The sequence below is a fragment of the Scomber scombrus genome, chromosome 1 (assembly GCF_963691925.1).
Source record: "Scomber scombrus chromosome 1, fScoSco1.1, whole genome shotgun sequence".
Lineage (NCBI taxonomy): Eukaryota > Metazoa > Chordata > Actinopteri > Scombriformes > Scombridae > Scomber > Scomber scombrus.
In genome coordinates, this window is record NC_084970.1 from 17,256,643 (window position 1) to 17,275,658 (window position 19,016).

Below are 19,016 nucleotides of genomic sequence, written 5' to 3' on the forward strand. Positions count from 1 at the left end.
GAGACACTAGAATTGTTTCAAGGTTGGGTTATTAGAGTTAAAACATTCCTCCTTTATTTCTCTATTTGTAAGCAGGCAACTATAAGCATTGAATGTTTTGGAGTTGATACATTTTCATAAAACTCAAACACATTTATTTTTACAGGTAGGATCTGCAGAGTAATAGTTAAGTTCAATAAATCCTTTAATGACAAGGGGTTATCTTTGCATGCACATCTTTTGTATTTAATTTGATAATTACCATTTCACTGTGATAATGCATGTTGAAGTGAGTGAACTTCAGCAGAGCACAACCATAAAAGCATTGTGCATATTCTCTACTGCATAAAATCTCAATTCCAGTCACTGATCAGTGAAAAGAAGCTTCGACGTGTTACAATCTGTGCATGAAACTCCAACTGATTACCAGAGAAAAACCCCAAAAGTGTGACAGACTATGATTATTAATTAAGCTCAGCATGAACCTGAAGATCTTTAAACTATCTTCACGATAGACTTGTTTATCTGTGTAGTTTGCACATAGGAACACTTGTTTCAGATGGAATCTTTGACACAGGAATGCAAGTGTCAATGATCTGTCAAGCAAATTGTTATTTTTCTTATCACTGTGTAGCATCAAGGGTATTCATCTGATCACAAAAGTCAACATTATTTCCGTGTTATGTTTTTACATTTGTGAAGTCCACTGGAAGATGCAGTGCCTAAGATATTGATAAATAAGAGTTAGAGTATGTTCATTGTAGTTTAACACCAAATATTGACCTTTTTTTCCTTGTCATAGTTTGTTAGAACAGGTTTTTTTCTGAAATTATCAAAGTATTATACAAACCAGATACTTTAGTTTCATGTATGGGTTTTAGCTGTCTTCATAGTCACTTTTCCTATCTGGTTAATGATGGTTTTTCAGCTTTCATACCACATATCTTCAGCCACACACAATAATGATTTTGTAGATTAAAGTGTGGAAAAGGGAAAGAAATTTCTTTAATGGATCCTTTTCACACATTCACCTGTGAAGGGTGATGGTTCAAGAGTGAAATGTCAATTTGCCAACGGGACTGAGATTTAGTTTTTGTGTCTTCTTTCTGTCTCTCTTCTGTAGGGTGATGATGTACTGACAGTCATCAAAATGAAAGCACAATGGCCAGCCTGGCAACCACTTAATGTGTAAGTATTATATCTGTATCTATATATTATTGGTTTTCTGAGTTATATAAACAAAACTGAATGCTGATTTTATCAAACCAATCATGGGTGTTCTCTCTCTATGACTATCCTGTCCATGACATTCAAGATCATATAGAACGAATCACCCAATCACTAGAGACAACCCTTTTAATTTGAGCTACTAAAAAATATTAAACATCTTGTGTTGTCTTCACAAGAGTTTCCATAACAAAGAAACTATAAACTATTGTATTATGAGTTCCTCTTTAACTCCCACCTCTAGTCTTTGGTATCGTGGAGGTAAGAGTCATACATCAGGAGTAATAACAATTGCTAAAAGTCAGGTTCTTCTGATGTTGTACTTTGAGTCAAATGCAGTAAGTAACCCTACTACTAAAAGTTGTTTAAATGTTGGTTCAAAGTAGACCTGATATAGGTGTAGTCTGGGATTACAAAGGTATACTTTTTCAGCTGTCTTGACCACAATGCATCAGTAAATCTGATGGGTCTGCAATGGATCAGTAGTATATATGAATGAATGACATCTTTATTATTGTGTCATGCGTATACCTATGCCCCAGCCCACACAGGAAAAGACACCACAGTACTACTAATACTGTAAAAGCTCAGAATCCTGCACACATTTCCACAAAAAAATGAGGAAGAAACTTAAGCAAGTTTCACAGTCAAATCTTAAGATCATCGTCATCTACAACTATTTTTACTATTGTAATTTGATAGTTGTGATTGATGTGATTTGAATTTCAGTTTTCGCTTAATGCAAGACACCGAAAACATTCAGCATCCTCCTTAGATGTTTCTGCTTTGATGGATTACCTATCTTAAGCAGTTTTTAAATCTCTGTAAATTGATTTTCATACCATATTAAAGTGGCTAGAAAGCAACATGTGCTTCAGGGTAGAAAATCAATATAAAAAATATTATGGCTCTTGCTAATGGTCAACAGTTTTATAAAGCATCTGCAATTGGTTGTTGAGGCTAAAACTCAACGAGTGGTGGGACCACCTAATAGGAATAAATAATAGGTCTTAGGTTTTTTGCTGGAGTTAGTATCCTAAGTTGGACCCAAAGGTTGCTGATCAATGAAAACCCAGCTCAAAGGTGCCCTGAAACTGCCAGCTACCACATACATACAGTGTGCATGCTCATTTATTCCTAAATTCACAAGAGCTATTTAATCTCTTATTCATGAGAAAAACAAGAAGAATGTTGGCTCAGCTTGCTCAGAAGAACTTTGGTGGTTAAGGCCTATGCAGTGTTCCTTCCTCAACCAAAGAGCCTCTGTGAGGGTCACAAGTTTAATTTCCAAAGGGAAGAGCACAGCCAGGAATAGGAGCAATGATATGCACCAGGGCTAATTATTGTATCTTACTCTGTGCTGTATAAGCAGCCAATTCATTGTTAAACACAGCAGTTGTGTACAGCGAACACATGAGTGTCAGATCAACAATGGTTAGGAGAAAGAAAGGAAAGGAAAGGACATTTTGGTTGCTAACTATATGGAAATGTCCTCACCATGAAGGTAGAGTGAAGAAAGATTTTACTAAACCAACTGGAAAATGCACCTTGTTAACCCTTACAAGAGTCGAGAACTATGCGCTGCATGAAAAATGCATAGATGCACCTTTACAGTATGTCAGCATGTTTTGTAGTTTGATTTTTGTGGATGTATATCTTTGTGTTATAACTGTGCATGTGTTTGTGTGGCTCAATGCACATGTGTTGGTTTTTGCTTATAAAGAAAGAATATAAAGAGAGAATGTTGCTTTCATTTAACAACAGGGAGTATAATTTTTAAGGGTGATTTTCAATGCTTCCAACTAATATGAGGATGAGAGACGGGAAGAAAATGAAGCAGCAGAAAGGAAGGCTGCAAACATAAAGATCATTAAATTAAGCTTTGGAGGAGATGGTTTAATTACATTTCTGCTTTAGGTTAACTATGTGGTTAAGAAGCAGTGTGTGTACTGCAACATTATTCCTTTTAAATAGAGTGTGTCCTCTTAAACCAAACTTTCAATTTCATTTGGTTATAAAGAGCAAGATGATTGCCAGAACAAAGGGCAAAGCAGCAGAAATGTGGAAGGAGAGTAGAAGTGGGAGATGAAAAAAGAATGAGGCTGAAGATATGACATCCATTATCACACATATTACAGCTATATGGCAATGACTGAGACCAAGAAAAAGGAAATAAACTTGAGTACATTAAGAATTTCTCTATGATAAAGGAGAGTATACTAGACAGGTTCTGACAAAGTCACGTGGTTTCAGGTGAATAAATAAAAGTTCAGTAGAATAGAAAAAAATATTATTAGTAATTCAAATCAGTAATTAAACAATTAAAAAAACAACCTGATAAAATAATGAAATAGAATGAAAACAAATATAAGCAGAAACATTCTTAGTTTCAGAATTTAAAAGCTTGTGCTTAGCTTTTGTATTGTACAATCAGTAATATTTTCCAACTGATCTCTTATATGGCCCAGACTAATGACTCAATGTGTACTTTCAAAAGTCACTGATATTAAAAACGTTGAGGTAACCAGTAAATGTCAATATCCATCATGGCTTTCTGACCACATAGGTGTCTGAGACACTCATTGTTCCTGTCACTCCCTACATGAACTCAAAATAGTGACTGCAGTCGCACCAGCACAAAGAAAAATTTTTTTCTACATGAAAATGCCTTTTTTTTCAGATGAACTTATACTTGTCCACAGTGTAGGGGTGTGTGAAGTGTGAAGTTGGGATGGTAATTTTATTCAGAGCTTGACATTTAAATTACAGTTATGTCGCTGACTGCCTACACAGAGAAGGACAGAGAGGGCAGTGAGGTCGCAGGTATGCACAGATGTCACTATTAGATGCTGCTACTGCTATTATTAATTCTGTTATCAGGCAGATAATTTATCAATTCAATTATTGATTCCTGATCAATTTTCTGTGTGGAAAAAAGTAGGCCTACAGCGTCAGTGTCAACGCTATTATTGTATAACAATTACCCTTGTTAATGGATGTGCTGTTTGGTTGGGAAGCAGTGGCACTCGTGTGATAAGTGTCAAATACATGGCATTCCTGGAATTTAAACTCTTTCTTCCCCTCTGCCATGACTCTTTGTTGCAAATTTCCAGCAGCGTAGACACAAAGGGTTTGACGTCATTAGTTTGCAATGCACAACTTTCAGAAAAACACACTGGTATTGATAAAAGGAATTGATGACCCCGTAGGCATCGTTTACAATGGATTGGTCAATTTGGAAACCATTCTCATCTGGAACTGGTTGAGTCCCATCCTTACCACTGACACAGACTTTCACTTCTTTAGATACATTGCACAATGTTTGTCAAATGCTGTTTTTGTTTGTTTTTTTTTGCTTTTTTTTGTTAAATAGCAAAACTTACTCATGGTGCCAATTGGTGTTTTGGCAGATTCTTACTGTCCAAACTCACAATTCAAACACACTTGTTAAGGTGAAAGAACATTCTCTTTCAATCTCATTCCATCACACACCTGGTCACTCACACAAAGACACCAGATTTTAGACTGAAAATAATCTTCACACCAATTACTCAGTGCATCTTCCTTTAGAACTTGTTCAAATAAATCATTCTCAAGTCTTCACACAGATTTTGATAGAAAAACGACCTGCACCTTTCTTTGTTGTGTCCATCCACTCACTACAACAATGAATTCATGTGGTATTTAGTGTATCTATTGACTGGAAAGTAAATGTTGCACCTTTCAACAAAATAATTTAACAAAAATGTTTATACTATTTAGTTTTTTGTTTCATTTTTTTACTTAATCATTTAATAATTTCAGTGGATGCCATGATTACTCCACAGTCAGTTAATTTACTGACCACGAGATAGTAAAGTGTACTACACTTACAGATGTATCACTAGCTACAGAAAGGTGCTACAACAGCGGCAGGTGTTAATTCAAGCTGAAACTAGCAAGACTACACCGAAGATGCTATTCTAATCCAGTCAAACTTTAGATGTAGTAATTCTTTTGAAATCTTTACTTTTATTGTTAATGTTTTGTAGCAGGAGGAATTTAGTTAACCAGTTGGAACAAATTCCTGCCCTTAACTGTGCAAAGTAAACAGGAAGATGTTATTTTTTTAAACCATGAAGGCAGTATTTCTCTTACCCTTTACCAAGTAGTTTTTATTGCCTAAAATTAACCAAACCTCATCCATCAAGTAAAATCAAATCAGAGCATGCTTGTTCTGAGTCTGTTATTTTCTATCACTTGCACTTTTGTAGAGCCCAGGTGGTTGTGTGAGATAAACGTCAGACCTCCAGCAATCACTGAGCAAAGGTCCAGGAGAGTCGACCAAAGCTGTGCGTTCCCAGGGGGAAAGGGCTATTTCACATCCTCAGAGGCCTTCATTAGAGCAGAGTGTCCAAGGGCAGGAGTTGACTTGACTTGACTGAAGTCAATTGGATTTATATGGGCGTGATGACTGGTGAAATGGAATCACTGGCTAATTAATTAGGAGTGGGAGGATTATGGTTACAACAAGGATCTCCCCACTACTAATTAATCTTGTATTGGCTGGGAAAATCCTTGTAATTAGTTTAGCTGTCAATCATTGGTTAAGACAGATGGCCAGACATGTGTTTTTTTCCTGTGCTAGAACAGAGAAAATGCTATGTGGAGACAGATGTAGTCTGAAAAAGTGAGACAAGAAATGTATCACCTAAATACTTGACTATAGATAAAATTTGTAAGCACTCCAAGCAGTTTCAGTTTGTCTGTGTCAAAAGGAGAGCCAAAATTTCTGCCCCACTTCTAAAGAAAGCTTCTCTTTTAGTGTAGCATCCAATTCACTATGTTAATTTTCTTCTTTTTCCATTGATCATTTTGATAAGCTGCAACATGGTTTACAACTTTCATGAGCCTTTGACATAGATGCACTCTCTGAAAGTATTATAACTTAATGAATCAATTAGTGAATCAACAGAGAGTTAAGCGGCAGCAATTTTGATGATTAAGTCCTTATCTAGAAAAAGTGTCAAAAATGTGCAGCTTGTCAAATATGAATTTTACTAATATGAACTCCCTTATTGTGGTCTTTTGTGGGTGTATTTTTTTTCTGAGGTCTCTCTTACAAAAGAGAATAATCTCAATGAGGTATCCATAATATATAAAGCTTAATTAACTCTCACTCTCCTCCTCAGGCGAGCTGCACCCTCAGCTGAATTCTCAGTGGACCGCACGCGTCACCTCATGTCCTTCCTGACCATGTTGGGGCCCAGTCCAGATTGGAATGTGGGTCTGTCTGCTGAGGACTTGTGCACCAAGGAGTGTGGCTGGGCGCAGAGGGTAGTCCAGGACCTTATCCCCTGGGATGCAGGCACTGACAGTGGAGTGACATATGAGGTCAATGAGAACATTTTGAATATTATGAAAGATTGTAGTTTATTAAAGCATTAGATCATCCCAGTTGTTACTCTCTAACAGCATACCTACACTCTGTTAGGTAGTAAAATGTATCGAATGCAAAGCTGCAGTGGCTAATTTTTTCATATAAGTTAGTGATTTTAGAGGATTGTCAATTTGGAATAGAATGAGTTAACTGTAAAGAAAACACTTTTCAACGCTTAATTTTATCTTCACAATACATTATGTTAAAACACTGTTGCATTAGATCAATTGAGCAGGATCTTCTCCAGTAAGCAGTTCTTAAAATATCAGACCGCAAGCAGTTACCACTGCGTCTGCTACAGGGCAACTTTGGTGTTCTGTATTTTGAATGGCCGGTAATAGGGTGCAAGGCTCTACCCTACTAACAACCTGTAACATAAACTAGAGGTTGATGTTATCTACCTACACTAATCTCATCCTATAGTCAAATAGACAGGATAGGCCTATATCATTATATTTTGATACTGTGTTGTTCCCCTATCTTGTGCCAAGATTACATTTCATATTTTAATTTTAAAATACTTAAAAATGTAAGACTGTATCTTATTTTTGTTGAGATCACTTACTCTGCAACTAAAACAGAAATGTCCACATGTAATGAATATGTGTCTCAACTCATGTTACAACCCCAAAGTCCCACAGCAATCACAGCCTTTTCTCAAACCATTGTTCTCTCCACCTTTAACCCCTTGATAACCTTCCTCCTCCCTCTGATCACTAGCTGAGTTTTCCCGTCATACTCACACTGTGACCTTGTCATTATGCCAACATCTTCCTCTTCATCTGCCTGTCTGCTCAGATTCACAATCACTCCCTCTCTCACCTCTTCACATACTGCCAGTCTGCAACAATTCAAGTGTCATCACCCATCCAATTCTCCTTTAACAGCCTTGAACGTCTTCCCCTCCCGCCCTCCCCCCGAGGTGCTGTCTGCTGCATGCTCAGTGTCTCCATTCAGCGCTAATAGATTAGGCTGTGTGTGTGCCTGTTTGACCAAACTCTATGACCACATGTGTGAAACCTTTGGCGGATCTCTCAAGACTCACAGATGAACCCACTGAACTGCGCTCTCTTGTTGGTTTTAACCAGTTTCAGGAATAATTTCACTCTTCCTCCTCTTCTTCCTCTCTCACTTTCTCTCTTTCACTCTCTTAGGCACCCACACATACACACACACACAAGTTTACTTAGGTCACCTCTGGGGACATTACATGGACTTACATTCATTTCCTGGAGACTCCCTAACCCTTGCCCTAACCTTAACTTAACCCTTACCTTAACCACTGATCTGAGAATCAGCTTTTTCCCTATTGGGTATACAGCTTTGTCCCCAACTGGACAAGACATCTCCAATAACTGGTCTTTAGTCTGAAATGTGTCCCCAAAGGAGGCTTAGTCAGAAAACATGCTGACTGAGTGTGAGCTCACACACATTAAATAAGACTATGTCTTATGAAAACTCAAGTTTGTGTTCTGCTTAGTACTGAATACTATGACTAGACTGACTGCAGCATGTCCTATGTTTGGAGACTGAGAGGAATTACTGATCCTCTTTGTTCATGTTTTTTTTTTTTAGAAAAGCAGGAAACAGGAACAATTTATAAAACCTTTTTGCAAAAGTGAAAGTGCGGACTAATCTGAGTCTCAGGTGACAACAACAACAAAAAAAACATAAAGTTTTGATAAAATCACAAGAAAGGTATACTTGTTAAAATACCAACAAATTAAATATGTCTTTATCTTTGCAAAGTTTTTTTTTTAAACGATTTTGTTGGCATATACACCTTTATTTAGCAGTAGACCGACAGGAAATATGGGAGGGGGGGGGGGGGACCTCCTCCCTCTCTCTCTCTCTCTCTCTCTCTCTCTCTCTCTCTCTCTCTCTCTCTCTCTCTCTCTCTCTCTCTCTCTCTCTCTCTCTCTCACAAACACAAACACCACTGCTCTTTCCCTGTTTTTTTCTGGATGGCCTCAGTGGGAGGTGAAGGATGAACAGGTCTTCTGCCTCCAGACTGCCTCTGGCGCTGGTGCTTCTATCAGCCCCATGATGGCAGACCTTTACTGTTGACTAATAAGAGCATCTCCCATATAAACTACAGTACAGTGTTCCACACAGCTGCTCTATGACTTTGTGACGTGTCCTTAGTGTAACTTTGAGTGACTTCATGCTCATTGTACTTGTGCAAATGTATTTTTTAAATAAATCCTGACAGCATGTTATTTTTGAAATCCCCAGATCCACAGCTTCATTACCAATGTTCTTCTTCTGTCTCTATGTATACTTCTTTTAGTCTCCCAACAAGGCCACTGTGCCCCAGGAAAAGATACGGCCCCTGACCAGTCTGGACCATCCACAGGGTCCTTTCTATGATCCTGAAGGGGGTGCCATCACTCCTGTGGCCAGGCTTGTGGTGGAACGTATTGCTAGAAAGGTTGGTCTGTTTCTATATCAGTCAGTTCTAATTGCAAAAAAAGATAGCCTTGATGGGATAATGATAATTTCCTCAGATGAAAGTGTATATTCAGATGGTCATCATAGTCTGTGTGTGACTGATAACCAAGTCTTGATTTCTTGTTTTGATATCCTTGCTATATTTGTACCTTGTTATACACTTGTCTATTCTTAGTTGTTACTTATCGATTATATCCCACATTAATACAGCCAGATTAGATTTACATGAAATCAAAATTGGCTTCCTTTAATATATTGCACACCATCATTGTGAAATATAGATGCTTTGAAATGGGAGAGAGAGACCTTTCCTTTGTCTTTATCTCTGCTTAGCAGCAGGTACATCAATACTGTTCATCAATAAAGCAGTTGATCAGCTGTCTATATGTCTGCAATTAGAAATGTGTTTTATGCAAGTCCATGGCCCCTTGCAGTCAAAGTATGGAAGTGTAAAAGGCATAGATAAGGTGAATGACTGTAATTATAATAATATAATACTGGGATGTACTACATACAGTTGTGATTTATGTTATCAAATGTCAGTCACTATTACTGTAAGTTCAATTTCAAGTATAAATTCATTTAAAGTTGGTGGGATTCAATTATCAATATTTTACCTCACTTGAATCACTCCAAAGTAATTTTTGAGGCACTATATAAGGACAATATTTGACCAGTCACCAGTGTCAAAGTTAACACATAGTTTAAGCTCTTGAGCTCCGGAAGACACTATAGAGTCCCTCTGGCTACTAAAAGTGCTTTTTAAGAAATCCTTCATTCCAATTGCTGCCAGCATCCTGAACACAGCAGAGTGACTGATACGATCCAGGCTACAGATATGTAAACATTTTATGTTTTATGTCTGCTTTTATGTTGTCTCATGTGTTTGGTGAGCCGAAGATGAATTTCCACCTTGGTGGAAAATAAAGCTTTATTCTGTTCTATCCTATTTTATCTAAAATGGTAAATGACATAATACCACTGCATGATGTGTTGCAATCAAACTCTTAAACTAAACACTTTAGCCAATTACATAAAACAGAAAGAACAAGCTAAATAAAACAATTATGGAATGTATGGAAATGTACTCTTTATAACACAGACACTTCCATACTTATGATTTGAGGGAAGGAGAAAAGATATTCCCTTGGAAACTCAGGCAGAAAAGCAGAAAGGGATATAAGGTTAGCAGTCCTTCAGTGGCATCTAGAGGTAGCTGTGGGGATTTTAGAAGATTTCCAGCTTGATTTCTTTTCTTTTTCCACAACCCGTGTTGTATTATTTAATTTGCCCTAGATGCAAACAACACACATGTCAGAATGTGTGGAAATATATACAGTAATATTTTCCTTGTTGTCTGTGTGCCTGTCACAGTTAAGAGAATTTGTAAACTGCAGGCTTAAGATGACCTTCCACTCACCTGCCCTCAGTCTTTCTGATAACTACCAGAAACAAAGAGAAGGACTTGGTGAAATCAAACAGAATACCATAATAAAAGAACACTTCCATGCAACCTCATAGTGTGTCTGTGTGTTCACAGGGTGAACAGTGTAACATTGTACCAGACAATGTAGATGACATTGTAGCAGACATTGCCCAAGAGGAGAAAGAGGAAGGTGTGTACCCTGCTCCCATTTCTCTCTCTCTCTCCCTTACACAAGATTAAAAATGCAGGTGACAGTGGATGGGTTTTATAGTGTCTTTTTCCATCCCGTAGATGATACCCCTGAGACGTGCATCTACTCCAACTGGTCTCCATGGTCTGCCTGCAGCTCAGCCACTTGTGAAAAGGGCAAACGAATGAGACAGAGGATGCTAAAGGCCCAATTGGACCTTAGTGTTCCCTGCCCGCACACACAGGATTTTGAGCCTTGCATGGGACCTGGATGCAGTGATGAGGGTAAGTATGTATATAAAGACTGCAGGTCACTATGCTGGATAGGAGTGCTGCACTGGGTTGGGAAGCTGGTATTGAAGTAAAAAAAATCAGGTGCCCTTCAGTAATCAGGCTAAGTAAACACATGAGGATAAAAAAGACATGACCACTTGATTAATTTCAAAATGAACACTTGTCTTCATTGAACTTAACACCCTGACGAAGACTCATCTGAGTCAAAACGCCTTGGTTTTTCTCCATGTTACAATAAACAATTTTTAACTCATGATCAAGGTGCCTCACATGTCTTTTAGACTGCCTCTCCACACCATGGACTCACATGATTTGTAAGCTGAACAATCTTTTTTTATCCTCAGACTGAGTTTTCAAGGTTCAGATCCATTTAAAACCAGTTTATGATCATATTTAATCACTTTGAAAATGTTATCAAAGTTTTAAAATGATTACTTCCATTAATGTTTTGACAGCCTAAGAAGCGTGGGTATGTTTTAAAACTAGACTTTAATTGTGTAAGGCCATCGATAATACCCAAGGTACCATCCTACAGCAGCAATTAAGTTAAAGAGAAGAGAGGTGCAAGAGAGCACTTTGTTTATAAGGCAGGCTTTTAAAATGTTATAGGAAGTCATGTTTAATTGCATGAGGCCATTGAATGTATTTTGTAAGACGTTAAGAGAAATTCACTCAGGTAACTCTGTCAGCTGGTTGTTTAAGATTTATTTTATTTTTATTGTCAACTTCACTCGTCATGTACTGTACATTCTTGTCTTGTTAAAATGATTTTTGCCCCACAGGCAGCAGAGTGTCTTATTATTTGTTACAATCTAGATCCTATTAAAACAAAATTACTCTGATTGCCTGACCTTTTCACCTAGCACCACCATCACGCCAAACTTTCCCATTGACCAACATGTCCATGACAAGTACAGATGATGTTAATTGTTTAACATGGATGATTAAAAGATTTTTAATGCTGAATCCAAATATAGCTGCCCATTATGCTTTACGATAAGGTACATTTTTTTATTTGAGTGAGTGAACACTTTATTGTCATTTCATAGTTGACAGATTATATGCTTATATGTTAATTATTGGTGACATATTATACATCTTGAATGCCGATGAAGAAATATAAAACACTAACAATATCTTAATAATACACTTTATTTGAACAAAACCTTACAAATTAAAGTGCTTTAGAAGGAGAGGGGGATTTCACCATTTTAATGGTTTCATTCATTAAAATCAGACAAATTAAAGTACAGAAAATTAAATAGAATCAGATACACCACAATAAAATAGGATAGAAGAGAGTGGAATAAACAGGGTGATTTAAATCTGCCAAAGAATTATACTGAAAGTAGATTCAGTCTATCACAGATAGTTGATGTATTTGTCCCCTGCCCATTTATTCCAATACAGTATGCTGAGAAAGTGTCTCCTGAAATAAAATATTTAATTTCTGCCCCTGTATATAAAAACATATGAGCCCTGGCCCTGTTGGTTAGCAAGAGCAGCTTCTGGCATGACCAGGTAATTTTACCATTTATTCCTGATTATATTGCCTCTGTTATAATCATTTCATTACCACAACTGTATAAATGTTTCATACTGTGTGGAGATGATTCCCTCAGGCTACTGTGAATACATTACAATACTATAACACCTGGTGCAGCTACTTACTTTTACACCTCTTGCAAGCAGAAAAGTGGTGCAGAGCTGATTATGACCCATGATCCATTTGAGTTGCATATGTTCACTAATCTAAAATAGTAGGCATGAATGAAAGTAGATGATCCCCTACATCTAAGACTTTTTCTTTGTCCCTTCTTCTGTCTGTGCCATTCTTTTGACAACAAATGACTGCAAATTTAAGGGGACAAGAAAAGAGATCTGTTGTTTTTTTAAGTGCTACATCAACAGCATTCCTTTGTTCTTTTAGATGTGCGCGGCAGTTCAATGATGGTCAAAGATACAGTATGATGATTAAAAGACTTTTGAGCAGAAATTATAAAAAAAACAATAGTTCATGATCATATCATGAACAAAATGAATTAATGAGCTGTATCAAATACACACATATAAAATAAAAATAGATATAACTACGAATAATATTCAAAAAAAGAAAAAAAGAAATCGTGATTAATAATTAAAGCAGGTGAGTTTTTTAGCAGTCATTTCAAGATGGCCTCGAACATCTTGACAGTGCATCTCTCCATCACCTCCTCCAGTGTGTCCAACTTGGCTCCAATCACAGAGCCAGGTCTTTTGACTAGTTTGTCCAATCTGGGAGAATATCTTCAAAATAGTCGAATCAAGTTGATGAATAGATATATAAACAAGTAATTTAGCCTAACCGGTTGCCAGGGCAAGCTCTACAACAGAAATGTTCCATCTCATGTAAGCTTTGATGGATTTAAGGGAGACCTGAGAGCAGTATACTACATTAATCAAGCTTATTTGTAATGAATGCATGGATACATTTATTTGTATCTGAGACAGCAGTGGTTATATATATATATATATTTTCTTAGATACTGTAGTGACTAAAAACTGGGACCTCAGTGGACCTCGTGAAAGAGCGAAATACAGTACTCAGGTCCCTGTGAATAAAATATACATCAATATAAACACAATATATACACAATAATACATTAATATATATTGTATACTAATATAATATATATTGATATACTAATATATCAATTATCGATATACATGTACACATATATTAATAAACATATACTACATATCTATATACATGCATATACACAAATATGAGATGTAATTAGATGTGATTATGAGCTCGAGACATTGTGCAAGAAGAATTTATGTCTTAGGTATAATTTAGTTGAATACGATGCAGTCAGTGCTAATTTGAAACTGAGCTAAAATTTCAACAAACACAAAATAAATTCTATAGTTAGGGTTAGGGTTAACCACTCTTGTAGCTTGCTGACATATACTCTGTCCTTTAACACTTTAGATGCATCCACCTGTATGATGTCAGAGTGGATCACCTGGTCTCCATGCAGTGTGTCCTGTGGGATGGGCACCCGTTCTCGAGAGCGTTACGTTAAGCAGTTCCCAGATGATGGCTCAGTCTGCACCCTGCCCACAGAGGAGACCGACAATTGTGTGGTCAACGAGGAATGCTGTGAGCTCTCCTCTTTCCTCTCCTTTTGTCAAACATTTCTTTTGACACCCAAGTGTATCCGTTTATACGGTAGATCTAATTTAAGGATAACTTTAAATTGACTTTGTATTTCCCTCTTGGCCTTAGCTCCCAGCAGTTGCTTGGTTACAGAATGGGGTGAATGGGATGTCTGCAGTGCCACTTGTGGTCTTGGCATGAAGAGGAGGGAGCGCATGGTCAAGATGCCTCCTGCAGATGGCTCTGTTTGTGGAGCAGAGGTGCTGGAAGTGGAGAAGTGCATGATGCCAGAATGTCGTGAGTAGTAGCATTATCAGGAACACAACTATCCTGTAGAAACTCTGAACTTAACACCCGAATAATACATTCTCAATGAAAACTAAAAACTTTTAATCATCTAACCCTCTTACCTACATGACTAAATTGAAGTCTGGTCTGGTCGCTGTAGTCAGGCTTGTCATAATTTTTTTCTTTTTAGAAATGCGGTTGATCAGTTTCACTCTAGTTTAGAATATGTCACATGTGTATGCGTTTTGGTTTTTAAAAACACATCTGAATAATGTATCTATGTGTTACTGTGTGATTTTTGTTGTGTGTAGACACTATCCCCTGCATGCTGACTCCATGGTCTGACTGGAGTGACTGCAGTGTGACTTGTGGGAAGGGTTTAAGGACGCGCCAGCGCACGCTCAAGTCTCCTGTGGAGCTGGGAGAGTGTACAGAAGACTTAGAACAGGTGGAGAAGTGCATGCTACCAGAGTGTCGTAAGTAATTTAACATACCTATCTACATACTCCCACAATCATGTATGCACATATGTGATTTATGGTAATTAATGATAATGTCGTCTTTGTTATGCAACCTGGCATCTTGATGCAAATACACACTACTAGTGGAAGTTACTTAACAGCAAACAATCCAGAGAAAGGAAATCGACAGCCTCTGTCCAAATCTGCATTAGCTTGTTTCTTCCTGGTTTTTTAAGAGGTAAAAGATGAATATGTTTGCTGTGTTCACATTTGAGCTGGAATTAAAGCTCCTAGTCAAGTGCAGCAAATGATTTGTCAGATATGAAAAGAGTTAAATGACAGGTGTAACATTAGGAAGGGGTTATAAGAAATATCATCAAAATCTGGAAAAAAAAACATGAACATGAAGTTAGTTGGAGTTGTAAGCTATTGCAATGTGTTATCAACCTAATCAGAATTGTATCTTTTTATCAGAGCCCGGCAAATAAATCAACCAGGATCATATATGGTTCAGTGACAAACAAGAAATTATTAGGGTAAACTCTTGTTTTATATTTTAAATTAATTCATGAAAAAATCACTGTAATTTCATTTATGAACTTACAGTACATGAACTAATTTATTTACCTGGAAATTCTGTGTCATTTTACAACAATCATGGTTGATCTGAAATTTGAAAATTTAACTCATGTTTTGTATCATAGAAAAAAAGAAAAAAAATCATCACCTGACAACAACAACTTATAAGTCAACTCATAACTTGTCTTTTACTGTGAATACAGTTGATAAAAATTCAATCTGACAAAAAGAATGTTGGTTAATATATCTTTAAAAGATGTGTGTGGGCAGAGAGAGAGAGAGAGAGAGAGAGAGAGAGAGAGAGAGAGAGAGAGAGAGAGAGAGAGAGAGAGAGAGAGAGAGAGAGAGAGAGAGAGAGAGAGAGAGAGAGAGAGAGAGAGAGAGAGAGCCGGAACTGGTTCCAGTCCTCCATCATGAGTTATTAGATTATAAAGAGGTCAGGTGGTTGAGGCCAGGTGAAGACATTCTTCCCACCCAGCTGTTTCATGCAGCAGCATTCACTCATGCTCTGTGATGAGCCACTTTTTCCTTGTTAGAAGATGGCTTCTAATGGGGATTTTTTTTTTTTTTACATTATTATTATTTATTTAGTTGGATTGTTTTAGTTTTGTTTATATTAATAATGAAATAGCAGAAATTTTAATAATTATATTTTACAGATGTTATGTATGAGTAAACTCCTCCTTCAAATGAATTATTGGATTTCTAGGTATTTAAAGCTACTGTACATGTTCAAAAGTAGGTTTTTTTATGATACATTTTTAATTAGCATCATAAACTACTGATAACAAAATTAGCATCATAAACTATTGATATTTGACTAAATTTTCCTCTAACAGAAATGTTTTTAATGGGACTCAAATGATGTAAGCAGTTATACGATTTTGACATTTCATTTTAAAATCGAATTGACACCTGTTAAGAGCTTCTAACCTTGTCAGGCAGCAGTTGTGATCATCAGGTGTCCTTCTCTGTAAAACCACTTTCTGTCGTATGGCTTTCTTCACAATTTTAACAAAATGGCCTGTTAAATGGCGGTTACACTACAAAACACTACTTCATGTGTGACATGTGTTTTGACACGATTCCCCAAATCATATTTAATATTTGGAATAACTGTATTCCATTAACCTTTACTTAATATGAAACAGTAATAATGTAAAATTATGCCTACAGTATATAACTAGTTGGTGTGGTATTTTATTGAGAATTTGAGCATTTTTAAGCAAGTACAGTTTTTTGGTTCAAGTTTTTATGGTTACACCACTTAGACATTTTTGCCATAATCCCATAATATATTGTCTCAAAATGGATTAAAAACAGAAATGTTATACTAGGTCAACAATAAAAGAATATGTGCACGGCATTCATGCATTTATTTTCAAATGTTAACCCCCTTATATTTGACTACACCACATGGAAAGAAAAAAAGTAGCGTCACATCATTGAGTTCATTTGCATAGCACATTTCAACAACAAAGCAATTCAAAGTGCTCTACATTTAACGTCACCAAGAACAATTTGTATGATAAAAATCTTCACTCATGGGCCATACATGGGAAGGCAGCAAAAAACCAGGCAAGCAAACATGATGAGAAAACAACTGGAGAGCATGTACACACAAACATGACAATCAGGCAGAGGGTAAGTGGGCACACACTAATTACAAACAAGGCACAGGTGTGTCAGGAAAACTAGCAGGAAACTGAAAATATGATCAGAAGTAACTTAATAAAACAGGAAGTGGACACAAAACACATGAAAACCTAAGCACAGACTGGACTAGTTGATTGATTGATTGATTGATTGATTGATTGATTGATTGATTATTTAAGTGTCTTGCACCTTTCTGGTGCCCAAACCATGCAAACAGGGCTTACAATACACTTAACAATAATAACCAGGATGTCTACATGATAAATCATAATGTACAGTTTCACAAATTGTTAGGGAACATTTAATTTACATGGCAGAAATGTTCTGTTAAGATGGATACAAAGTTATCTGTCTTAGCAGCCAAACCTCTCCTATAAAATGAAATTGAGGTGACCATTGAGTCATGAAGTTTAGTGAAAGTTGAAAAACTATGGTCAGGACACCATTTCATTTCATTTTATTAATTATAGACCGTTGCACTCTTCCTGCTGATTCTGCCAGTACAAAAATTCCCAGTGTCACATTACATAACAGGTATTAAGACAGAATGTAAAAGCAACACAAGACAATATAAAAATACATTTAGATACAATTAAAATGTGGTAAATTGGAAATAAAAATAAGCTTAAAATAATAAGTAAAACAGGAATAAAAGTTACAGTGCAAGATATTAATCAAAAAACCTAAAATTAGATTTAATAAAAGGCAGCAGTCTTCGGCCTTAATTTTTTTTTTAAACCGAGAACTTAAAGAAGACTTTTCTACTCCTGGAGAAGCAGGATGTTCACAAAATGTTTTGTGTCCCCCCCAGAAGGTTTGTAATTTATAAATCTAAATCTAAATTTGTTACAGTATGTTATTGTGTAGAATAGGTCAAATTTTGGCATGACTCAAAAATAAAAGTAAAAACAAAAAACTCTAAGGATGCTTTATGGTTATCTGAGAAAAGCCAATCACAGGAGTACTCTCTGTGTTGTGTTACATTATCTGTCCTACCATCTCACCAGTTACCACTCTCACTCCAGTTTTCTACTCTTTCACAACTTTGTTTTTTTGTCCACTTCTGTCTCCTCAGCCATAAACTGTGTCATGTCCGAGTGGAGCGAGTGGTCAGAATGTAATAAGTCCTGCGGGAAAGGTCATACAATCCGGACGCGCATGGTGAAGCTGGAGCCTCAGTTTGGTGGAGACCACTGTGCTGAAGCCATCCAGAGGAAGAAGTGTAAGATCAGGAAGTGCAATAGAGGACAAGCAAACAGTGATGAGAAGAAACGACGCAAGGAGCAGCGTGAAAAGAGAAGGAGCAAACAGGGCAGGGCTGAGGTCGCCTCTGAGCATCCAGGTTGGTTTCCCTACAAGTAACATTCAGAATGAAAGGTCCACAGAGAGCAGCACAAAGTATACACCATATACTCTAACTCCCCTTTCCCCTCAATTTTCTAGGATGTAAAATGAGGCCGTGGTCAAGTTGGACAGACTGTACCAAACTGTGCGGTGGAGGTATTCAAGATCGGCTCATGACAGTGAAGCAGAGGTTTAAGACTGCCCAGCTGTCCAGCTGCAAGGACAGGAAGGAGATCAGAGCTTGTAATGTGCACCCCTGCTAGGAAGGAGTAGGGGAGGTGTGGAGGGGAGGGACGGTGAGGAATGATGGTGGGTCTGGGAACAGGGCAGGGCATAGCACACTGTCACACAATGATCCAATGCACTCCGTTTAGGGCTGAAATGGCACTTCCCTGAATCTGTGTTGGTTTAATCCAGAGCCCTGCTGGTAAAGGGACGTTTATGGATCTCTGAGGTTCCATCACTCATCCCTCACCTTCAGGTCATTAAGGGGTAAAAATCTTTCTGGAAAACTCTGGATTTGAACCAGGCTGATTCTTCTGTGCTTTCAAGCTCTAATAC

General features: G+C 37.2%; 1 protein-coding gene across 1 annotated transcript in view; it reads left to right on the forward strand.

Annotated features, from left to right (window-relative positions):
* Positions 1–18,718, forward strand: part of spon1a (spondin 1a) — an 81,909-nt gene extending 63,191 nt beyond the window's left edge. The window contains exons 7-16 of the mRNA XM_062417514.1: positions 1,103–1,167; positions 6,378–6,579; positions 8,916–9,056; positions 10,617–10,692; positions 10,794–10,976; positions 13,960–14,130; positions 14,257–14,424; positions 14,727–14,891; positions 18,187–18,453; positions 18,555–18,718. Of these exons, the coding sequence (XP_062273498.1) occupies positions 1,103–1,167; positions 6,378–6,579; positions 8,916–9,056; positions 10,617–10,692; positions 10,794–10,976; positions 13,960–14,130; positions 14,257–14,424; positions 14,727–14,891; positions 18,187–18,453; positions 18,555–18,718 (1,602 nt within the window). The remainder of the gene's footprint in view (positions 1–1,102; positions 1,168–6,377; positions 6,580–8,915; positions 9,057–10,616; positions 10,693–10,793; positions 10,977–13,959; positions 14,131–14,256; positions 14,425–14,726; positions 14,892–18,186; positions 18,454–18,554) is intronic.
* The last annotated feature ends 298 nt before the right edge of the window (positions 18,719–19,016 follow it).